Raw genomic sequence first — 11,215 nt, forward strand, 5'->3', positions numbered from 1 at the left:
TCCTAGAACTAAGGGTCAAAGGGTGAACCAACTGCCCCTCACTATACCCCTAGGCTATCCTAAAAAAATCTCCCCTCTCCTTCCCTAATCAATCAGTCTCTCACTGATAGTTACTGAGCACTTGCTGGGTTACCGGACACTGAACTAAGCCATTAGGAGACTAAAATAGAGTAGACAGGAATAATCCCTGTCCTCAAAGAGCAGACAGGCTAGCAGGGGAGACAGACATTAAAATTATATGTAAGGGGAAGCGGTGAAGTTTAAGTATATGGACGCAGTGTTGTCGGGGTAGGGTGGGTATCAGAAAGCTTACGGGGAACAGATCCAAGTACCTAAACAATGCAGAAGGGAGGGAGAATCAGGTGAAGAGTTGAGAGATTCGTTTGGGAAGGCTTCCTGGAGGAGGTGTCGTTTAAATGGGACTTCGAAGTTGGGGAGAGCAGTGATCTGAAACATGTGAAGAGAGAGATGCTTCCTGGCAGGAGGAAGGACATGAGCAACAGGTGGATGATGAGAACAGTGAGATGGAGGCACTGTATGTAGGTTGGTGACCAAGGAGTGAAGTGTGTGCACTGGATTGTGGAGGGAAAGGAGCGAGGATCGGCACAGAACTGATCAATCTCCTCTAAGACCCTGCCTCCAACTGATAGAAAACCTTAGTGACTCCTCAGCCTTTTTCCCGGCTTCATTGTGAGAAGACCAGGTGGTGGAGCCAGAGCAGAGCATCGTTCTCCGGTGATGGTTTTCACATGCCTGCTCTGAACCACCATGAACCCCACTGATCTGTAATGGGAAGGTGGTAAAGGGAAGTGAGACACATATATCGTCTCTTTTGCCTCTCATTTCTCCCCGAGGGCCGACAAGCATTCAGCCATCATGTGATCGTACCCTCCACCCCGAATCCCAGTCAAAAGGCAAGAAGTCCAGCCAGTCAGCAGAGTGGAGACCTCGGTGACTCACCACTCCAACCGGAAGGCCCAGGCCCCACTTCAGAGCAGTTGATGCTCAGGGTCAGGTGGGAACCACCATCCTCTTCTTGTCTCCTCCCCAGAGCCCGGAGCACTGCAGGCGGAGACATGCTGAGGTCTGTAACGCTCCTTCTCTCTGCCCTGATCCCTGGTAAGCCAGCTACTTTCACCCCGAAGTGGTTCCCTCTCTGTCATTCTTCTCCTCCTCACTCTCCTCCTCCTCCTTGTCCTCCTTCTTTTTCTCCTCTTTGTTGTCCTCCTCCTGTTCCTTCACCTCCTATTCATCTTCCTCTCTGCTTCCTTCTCCCCCTCCTTATTCCTCCTCCTCCCTTTCCTTCTCTTCCTTCTCCTCATCCTCCTCCTTTTCCTCCTTCTCCTCACTTACATTTTCTTTTATCCCCCATCATAGCAGGACACACGGTGCTCACCCTGGACCAGCCACCAGGTTCCATCGCCAAAGAGGCTGGGAAGCCGGCAACATTCCTCTGCAAGTTTTCTGACAAAAGCATCACGAACATCAACTAGTATCACCAGCAGCTTGGGAAGGCTCCCCAGCACCCGCTCTACCATAACCTGGCCATGTCTAAAAGCACACTAGAATCAGGATTCAACTCAAAGAAAATCCATGCTTACAAGTTAAATGAGCAAAGCTGCACCCTGGTGGTCCAGAAACTGGTTGTGAGTGATGTTGGCCCCTATTACTGCGCCAGCTGGGACTCCACGATGACACAGGTCCCTCCGCCCGTCTTATAAAAGTCACTGTCTGTGGTTAGCAGGAGCAGGGCCTGCCCCCTTACAGCTCTGGCACTGAATCTCACACCCTTTTTCAGGCTTCTTGGCAAACTAAGCTGAGTCCCCAGCTTGGTTTCTGAAGGCAGCATGTCTGACCTGCAGTTCTTTCTCCAGAGAACAATCCCAGCAACCCCACCGATGTTAGCCAGAAGTTGGGCAAAGAGCACAATTCCCAGTGTCCCCTTCTCAGACACGGGTGGCCTCCCATTTCTGGTCTACCTGAGCAGGTGCCACCATTGTCTCTGAGGGTCGGTGCCTGCGGAAGGACACCCCGGCTCGTGCGTCCCATGGGTTCTGGGACAACCCAGCATCCTCCCTGAGCCCCATCCAACCCATCCAGGAATCGCTCTAGGGCCTAAACCTGTTAACTGACAATCAGGATGGACCCATTCAATCTGCAACCTCCCCATGGCACCTAGTCCAGGGTCCTAGAACTGCTCCTTACTTTGACCCCAGGCTGCCCTGAAAACTACTTTCCCCTCCTTCCCCATCAGTCAATCAATCGATCCCTGGGATTTATTGAGCAGTGAATCCTCAGATGTCTACCCAGTTTCACTTGAGAGGTACCTGGGTAGTGGAGACAGAACAGAGAGCACTGTTCTCTGGGGAAGCGTTTCATATTCCTGCACTGAGCCCCCATGAACACGACGTGTGGGTCAATTAGACTGTGAGCCCGTCATTGGGCAGGGATGGTCTCTATCTGTTGCCGAATTGTACATTCCAAGCGCTTAGTACAGTGCTCTGCACATAGTAAGCGCTCAATAAATACTATTGAATGAATTCAGAGCCAGTGACCAGGAATACCAAGGTTCATGGTCTCACTTGGTATCCCCTGCCCACATGTCTAACGTCCGGGCAGCAGCCTTGAAGAAAGAGGATAGAATCCAGCCTGAAGGATGGAGCTTTCCAAGTGGCCACCTCGGTGCACAGAGCGCTGTACTAAGTACTGTGTTCCTCCCCAGGGCAACCTAATACACTGTGTTACCTGTCTCCCCCTCAACGAGGAAACCTGGGGAAAGTTACAAGAAAAGGTGATGTGAAAGGAGTCTGGATGTTGTGGGTGAAGGGATGTGAGATGGATACCTATCTCTTTCTTCTTCTCTTCTAACCTGATCATCTTGCATCTACCCCAGTACTTAGTACAGTGCTTAGCTCCCAGGAAGCTCTTAATAAATACCGTTATCACCCTTATCATCATCCTCCTAGCTCCCCCTTGTGACCTAAGTGGAAGCAGCTTGGCCTAGTTGGAAAACTACGGGCCTGCGAGTCAGAGGACCTTTGTTCATTCAACTGTATTTACTGAGTGCTTACTGTGTGCAAAGCACTGTACTAAGTGCTTGGGACAGAACCTGCATTCTAATCATTGTTCCACAGCTTATCTGCTGTGTGACCTTCGAGGGGTCACTTGATGTCTCCGTATTTCAGTCTCCTCATCCATAAAATGGGGGTATCCATTCATTCATTCATTCAATCTTATTTATTGAGCACTTATTGTGTGCAAAGAACTATACTACACGCTTGGGAGAGTACAATATAATAACAGACACATTCCTGCCCACAACAAGCTCACAGTCTAGAGGGGATTTAGTACCTGTTGACGTCCCTTCTTAGCTTGTGAGCCCAATGTGAGACCTTTGGGATATACTAAATGCTTAACATATACCACAGTAATATGTATTAATAAGAATTCAGTCAACTATGATCATTTCTGGGCAACTCAATAACTTCTCCCCTCCATTTCCTCCCATCCCAGTCAAAAGCCACCAAGCCCAGCCAATCAGCAGAGAGGAGATCTCGGTTACCCACCGCTCCAACCCCAGGGTCCCCGGCTCTATTTCAGGCCACTTGGAGCTCAGAGACAGGTGGAACCACAGTCCTCTCTTTCTTGTCTCCTCCCCAGAGCCCTGAGCACTGTAAGTGGAGACATGCTGGGTTCTATCACCCTCCTTCTCACCACCCTGCTCCCTGGTAAGTCAACTGCTTTCACCCCAAGTTCGCTCCCTCTGGAGTTATGTCTTCCTTCTTCTCTTCCTCCTCTTCGTCTTTATCCTTGCCCTCCTCCTTCTCCTTCTTCTTTTCTTCCCCCTCTTCCTCCTCCTCCTCCTCCTTTCCCTACTCATCCTCCTCCTCACTCCGGCCGTTTGCTTTCTGCCTCCTTCACAGCCGTCCAGACGGCACTCACTCTGGACCAACCCATGGTCTCCATCACCCAAAAGGCTGGAACTTCTGCAACATTTCCCTGTGAGTTTTCTGACACAAGATTCAAGTACATCCACTGGTATCGTCAGCAGCCTGGGCAAGCTCCCCAGCGCCTCCTCTACTATAACATGGACACGACTGAAGTCACCCTGGAATCAGGAGTCAATAAAAACAAAATTCATGCTTACAAGTCAAATGATGGAAGCTGCTTCTTGTTCGTCCAGAAACTGGACAGGAATGACGCCGGCTTCTATTACTGTGCCGGCTGGGTCTCCACGTTGACGCAGTTTCCTCCACCGCCCGTACAGAAAGTCACTGTCCGTAGTCACGAAGAACAAGGCCTGAATCCCCACAGCTCCAGCACTGAATCTCACCCCCTTTTTCAGGTTCCCTGGCAAACTAATGGTGACCACCACAGGTCCAAACTGCAGCTCTTTCTCTGAGAACAATCCCAGAGGCTCCACCCACTTTAGCCAGAGGTTGAGCACAGAGAACCATTCCCACCGTCTTTTTCTCAGATACCGGTGGCCTCCTAGTAATGCTCTGCCTTAACAGACTCCACCATAGTCTCCAAGGGTTGGAAGATGCAGAAGGACCCCGTCTCTCATGTCCCTGTGACAGGCTAGCATCCTCCCTGAGCCCCATCCACCCACTCAGGGATCACTCTGGGGCCTAAACCTCTAAACTGAGAAAAATCTTTGAAGACAAGGATGTTTAAGCAAATGGCTCAGCTTTAGAAAAAATCCCATCCGGGCAAAGAAAGAAATGCTCAGGCCGCAGGCTCCATGAAAGACTATTATTTCTGTAATTCAGCATTTCTTCTGTTTTGAGGAAGAAAATGAGATACGAGTCCGTTTTCTGGTTTTTTTCAGCTCTATTGTTTGAGGCTCTGTCATTCCATTAGGAGAACAAGTTTAACTTAATAGTCTTTTCAAGGTTATCGTCAACCTGACCAGGTGTTTCCTGGGTTCCCCGTGGTAGATGGCACTGGGGTTGGTGATAGAGTTACAGGAAAGACTGGATTCCCCACATCATTTTTATCACCCAGCCGATCACTTCTTCCCAGCAAGAACCTTTATACTTACATAAGAGATAATAATTATTATGATAATAATAATAATGGGATTTATTAGAAGCAGCGTGGCTCAGTGGAAAGAGCTCGGGATTGGGAGTCAGAGGTCAGAGGTTTTAATCCTGGCTCTGTCACTTGACAGTTGTGTGACTGTGGGCAAGTCACTTCACTTCTCTGTGCCTCAGTTACCTCATCTGTAAAATGGGGATTAAAAACTGAGCCCCGCGTGGGACAACCTGATCACCTTGTATCCCCCCATCACTTAGAACAGTGCTTTGCACATAGTAAGCGCTCAACAAATACCACCATTATTATTATTTATTATATGGTAACTATGTGTCAAATAGTGGCCCAAGTCTTGGAGTAGATTCAAATGAACAGGTCAGACACTTGGGGCTCACAATCTACAGGAGAGGAAGAACAGGTATTTAATCCCCGTTTTACAGGTAACCGAGGCACAGAGAAGTTAAATGATTTGACAAAGTCACACAGGCAGAAAAGTGGCCAAGTGGGGATTAGAACCCAGGCCTACAGCCTCCCAGGCCAATATTTTTTCCACTAGGCGAGGCTGCTTCTAATGTACACATTCCATTCATTTATTAATTTCTTCAGTTTCCATACTCTTGCTGGTACCAGTTGTATCTTTATTTTTCCTTCTGTTCACTCTGTATGCTTCTGATTTATGTCCACCCATTGCCCCTATTACATCGTTAAATCCTTGAGAGCAAAAATTGTATTTTCCCTCCCATTTACACTCTGAAGCACTTAATTCAATGCTCTACACATGGTAGGCACTAATTTAATACCGTTGATTGAATAATCACATGACTGGATGAGTTTCTGACCTCTAGAAAAGGTCCCAGTGACTCTCAACTCACCCAGAACAGAAAACCAGGGAAGCCCTGAACAACAAACACGCAAACAAACGACATGAGTTGAGGTTCAAACACAGAAGGCATTGTAATTCCAACACATTTCGAGTTTTCAGACGTTCTCTTAGGGGGAGCAAACCCAAAGCACGTGCTCTGAATTCCTTAACTCACCTGCTCTCCGCATTTTCATTCAGTTTGTTGACAGGGCCTGTCCCAACTCCACCTAGCCCCCCCCCCCCCTTTATTTTAATGGTATTTGTTAAGTGCTTACTATGTACCAAGCACTGTTCTAAATGCTAAAGCACTGTTCTAAGCTCTATATGCCAACCCTCTCACTGTTCCTGGATCTCATCTAACTCACCACCGACCCCTCACCCTCATCCTGCCTCTAGCCTGGAACTTCCACCCCCTTCATATGCACCTGATAATCATTCTCTCCACCTTCAAAGTTTCATTAAAATCACATCTCCGCCTAGAGACTTTCCCTGACTAAAGTCTCATTTCCTCTTTTTCCACCGCCTTCTGTATCAACAGAGCACTTGGATTCACACCCTTTACACATATGTAGATGTAATACATTTACTAAAATTAATGCCTGCTTTCCCCTGTAGACTGGAAGCTCCTGTTATACTGTTTTCTCACAAGTGATTAATACAGTGCTTTTGACACAGTAACTCCTCAATGAATATGGTTGATTGATTGATTAAATCCTCTCTTGTACTCTCAAAACCTCCATGAATCTCTCTGGTGCAACCTGCCTCCTGTGGAGAAACACAAACCTGTCCCACCCTAGTGATTCCGCAGCACTGCCCACACCCCTCACAACACGGTACTCAGGGGAGAGTGTCCAGATAGCACAACCACTGAGTACCAACCATCTTCTCTCCCACAGCTAGATCTCTGTGGATCTCATCTCATCTCAGAGGATCTCAGAGGATCGAAGCCCCTTTCAGCACCTCTCTCCCTGCGGCAGAGAAGCCGGGACCGTGGTGGGGCATCTCACCCCCCCTCCGCCTCCCAGGAGGTCTAGGCGAATGTCACCTCGGCTTCGGTGGTCCGGCGGGTGTGTGGGGTTGTCATGGTGGGTGGCTGGTCCTCCCTGTTCTAACTCTTTGTCCTCGTGGCCTCTAAGGATGCAGTGGTCACCTTGGAGCAGGGGCTGGTCTCCGTCACCATCCAAAAGGGCAAAAATGTGGACCTCTTCTGTAAAAGCACCGGCAAACTCTCAGGCTGTGTCCACTGGTACCGCTCACACCACTCACAGGGCCTGGTACATAGTAAGAATTTAACCAATAATACCATCACTATTGCTTAACTAAGCCCCCAGTTTAAAAGGAATCTGGGATAAACTCACACAAGCTACATTTCTCAGGGTAATGTGAGAGACCAACAATAGCAACTGAAGACTGGTTTGTAAAGAGAAATGAGTCACTGAAGAAGAAGGGGTATCTTCATCCTTTCCCCAAGAGAAGCCCAAGAGAAGACAAAGTCTTCACTGATTTTATCAGTGGTTGACCCAGAGAATTAAAGAGCAAACTCAAAAATCCCACAAGAATGAATCAGGGAACCCAATTCAGGAATGTTTGTTTTGTTTAACTCCAAGATTAGTCATTCAGTCACATTTCTTGAAGTGGAAAGAGCATGGGCCTAGGGAGTCCTACAACCTGGGTTCTAATACTGGCTCTGCTATTTATCTTTTGTTTGACCTTGGGCAAATCACTTAAATTCTCTTTACTTAATTTACCTCATCTGCAAAAATGGGTTTCCAGTTCCTGTTCACCCTCCCATCCACACTGTGAGCCCCAGGTGAGACCTGATTATCTTCTATCTTCCCCATCATTGTACTAAGGGCACAATAGAGATAATAAACATTACCTCTGCTCTCAAGGAGCTTACAACACAGCAGGGGAGACAGACACTGAAACAAGGATGTACTAAGGGCTTAAGAGAGCACAATAAAGCTAGTAAACATTACCTTTGCTCTCAAGGAGTTTACAACACAGCCCGGGAGAAAGACACTAAAATGAGGGTGGGGTGAATAATTGAGTGCTTAGGGAATACCGACTCAAGTGAATAGGTGAAGCAGTAGGGGGAAAATAGGATTAATCATTGGAGAAGCTCAATTTTGAACTATCCTTCACCGATGCCTCTCTCGAAAATGAAATCAGTCTATCCTTGGTGAATAACACCTGCAGCACCAGCAGGTGCAATACGAGTTAGGGAACAGGAAATTTGGATTTGGGGCCTCAAATACATATGAGGGCAGTTAAGCCACACCATGGGAGTCGTTGGATGAAAAAACAAAGACTCCATCCAGAGGGTTGTAATTTTTTGAACAAACCACAGATTTCATGTGAAATTCATGGCAGGCGGCCGGGGTTTGGGTGTGAGAACCGTTACCCTGGAAGGTTCTCAGCCGATAGTCCTCTGGCCCCACTTTCACTGCTTGGACAAAATCCAGTCAGCTGTTCTCATGGGGAAACACCAACTCTATGATGTCTGGGGCCCCAGCTGGCAGAGCCCTGAGAAGTGGAGCCCTGCGGCCTCTGGATCCCCAACTGCCCCAGGGGCCTCCGGCCCTAGAGCTGGGTAGGTGTTAGAAATGCAGGAATCTCTGTGCCTGTGGTCGGCGAGGGGGCAGAGGAAGGGGATGCAACATTTGATTCTGACCCCTAAATCCCTGCCCAGAACTTGTCTCATTATGGCAGGCAGGGAGAAACCATCTCTTCACTGGTCTGGACCCTTTCTGCTCCCTCTCTCAGATCGTTCTTGTGTTTATTCCTCTGGCCTGTGTGTGTTGGAGATGATTACCTGTTTGTCTGCCATCCACTGCCACTGTCCTTGGGGGTACAGATCTCTTCTCTAACACATACCCAAGCACCTTCTACACTGCTGACTAAAAACCCCAAAGACACTCAAGAAATTCTTGTGGACTGACTGAATGACTGGGGAATAGCATTTCCCATTTAGAAGAGATGGATGCTGAAGCATCTTTTCTCCTAACCGCCCTGGAGGATATGGTTCTCCCCAGTCTAGGAGGAAAAGAATCCAGGGAAAAATAACACTCACCCCTCAAAAACAAAATCTTCCCGTGTGCATATTAACTATAGCATTTTTCACATGGATGTGTTCTTACTGCTAGCAGTATTATTTTTTCACACAAAGGAGAGCTCAATAATTTACCTAAAATCAGTTTTCTCACTAATAGTCATACAGTTATTGCTTTAATGGCCATCTGATGGTTCTTCTCCTCAGGTTGCTTACGATCTAATGAAAGGTATGACTTCATCTGACGTTCATTAACTAAATCCGATGGAATTTCCTGTTCTTCAGCTGTCTTAAAGAGATGATGAAGAATTTCTCTCTTTCTCTCGATCACTCTCTCTCACTTTTCAATCTATTTATCTCTAAGTTAGTTTACCCTGAATTAAAAAGCATCTTTTCCCTTCCACTCCTGTGGTCTCACCCAGATATGCACTCACATACAGATGCACTCACTTGGACGCAGTCATATGTGCCAAATCTCACCCTGGGCCAAGACTTACCCAACACCTCCCTGTAACCCTGCTCTCTGAGTCAGAAGGGGACTTTAATTAATAATAATGTTGGTATTTGTTAAGCGCTTCCTATGTGCAGAGCACTGTTCTAAGCACTGGGGTAGATACAGGGTAATCAAGTTGTCCCACGTGAGGCTCACAGTTAATCCCCATTTTACAGATGAGGTAACTGAGGCACAGAGAAGTGAAGTGACTTGCCCACAGTCACACAGCTGACAAGTGCCAGAGCCGGGAGTCGAACTCATGACCTCTGACTCCGAAGCCCAGGCTCTTTCCACTGAGCCACACTGCTTCCCCAGTAATAATAATTATGGTATTTAAGGACTTACTATATGCAGAGCACTGTTCTAAGCGCTGGGGTAGATACAGGGTAATCAGATTGTCCCACGTGGGGCTCACATTTTTTAATCCCCATTTTTACAGATGAGGTCACTGAGGCCCAGAGAAGTTAAGTGACTTGCCCAAGGTCACACAGCAGACAAGTGGAGGAGTCGGGATTAGAACCCACAACCTCTGACTCCCAAGCCCGGGCTCTTTCCACTAAGCCACGCTGCTCCTTGTCAAATTCCTGTGTCAAAACATGGAAACCAGAGTACGGATAAAGAAAGGGAAAACCTGGTGCCCATTTCAGGCCCTATGGACAGTGAATGGGAGGAAGAGGAGACCAAGCTGACTGACACTTCCCTGAAGCCTTCCACCACCCACCATCGCACCATCGTCAGTGAAAAAGAGTCACCACTGATCCCTCTCCCTTCTGGACGGCCCATTCTGGTCCAAGTCCTCCGGCTTACCCTATCACAGTCGAACATTCGGTTGTATTGAGTTTGATTCCACTGTTTAGGAATATTTCTTTGCCTTCTCCCCCATAGGCATGTAAGCTTTTTCTATTTATGGTATTTGTTAAGCATTTACAAATGCTGTTCAGAACCCTGGGGTAGACATAAGGTAATCAGGTTGGACACAGTCCGCGTAACACATGGGGCTCACAGTCTTAATCCCCATTTTACAGATGAGGTAACTGAGGAGCAGAGAAGTGAAGTAACTTGCTCAAGGTCACGCAGCAGACAAATGGTGGAGCCGATACTAGAACCCTGGTCCTTCTGACTCCCAGGCCCTTGCTCTACCCACTAGGCCACATTGCTTCTCAAGCTCCATGTGGGTAGGGAAAGTTGACAAGAGTTAGGTTTCTGTGGTATGTCCCAAGTGCTTAGTACAGTGTTCTGCGCTCGGGAAGCCATCAGTGATGCTGTTACTCCACTACAGCTAGTGAGGCCAGCGAGCCCAGATGGGTTTTCGGAGACCGGGCCTAGTCGCACTTGGGGTTGCCGGCAGCGCGTGGTCCCCACAGCTGCCTGCGGGCTCTGGGCCCGGACGGGCCATGCGCCGTGCACGTGCCGGAGCTCCAGCTGAGGGTGCCAGGGTGTCGATGGGACACGGGGACGACCACAGCCCCCTTGCACGCCTGATGTCTATCTCGGGCAGGAGCCGGCTCTGACGGGTTTCTATTAGCTGCGGCCGGAGCTGGGGCCCAGCGATGCCTGTGGGTTAACTGTTCTCGCTTCATCACACAAACAGCCCTGCCCTCTCCAGGAACCCTAACCAGTTCAGGCCAGGTTCGATGAGAACATTTCTTCCCCCCCCAAAGGTTGACGGAAACAAAACAACGCAACAGGGGCCCGAGGAGAAAACAGTTCCCCCCAACTCCTGGTACCCATTTGCAACCACAGCCGAGGTGAGCCGGGGGTGGGGGAAGCC

At 48.5% G+C, this 11,215-nt stretch overlaps 1 gene segment (V, D, J or C); it reads left to right on the plus strand.

Annotated features, from left to right (window-relative positions):
- Positions 1–3,377: 3,377 nt before the first annotated feature.
- Positions 3,378–10,926, plus strand: LOC114813896. The segment is given in 4 exon segments: positions 3,378–3,728; positions 3,924–4,261; positions 7,036–7,145; positions 10,809–10,926. Coding segments are annotated over 4 exon segments (609 nt in total).
- Positions 10,927–11,215: the final 289 nt, after the last annotated feature.

This window comes from Ornithorhynchus anatinus, chromosome 8 (assembly GCF_004115215.2).
Source record: "Ornithorhynchus anatinus isolate Pmale09 chromosome 8, mOrnAna1.pri.v4, whole genome shotgun sequence".
NCBI lineage: Eukaryota > Metazoa > Chordata > Mammalia > Monotremata > Ornithorhynchidae > Ornithorhynchus > Ornithorhynchus anatinus.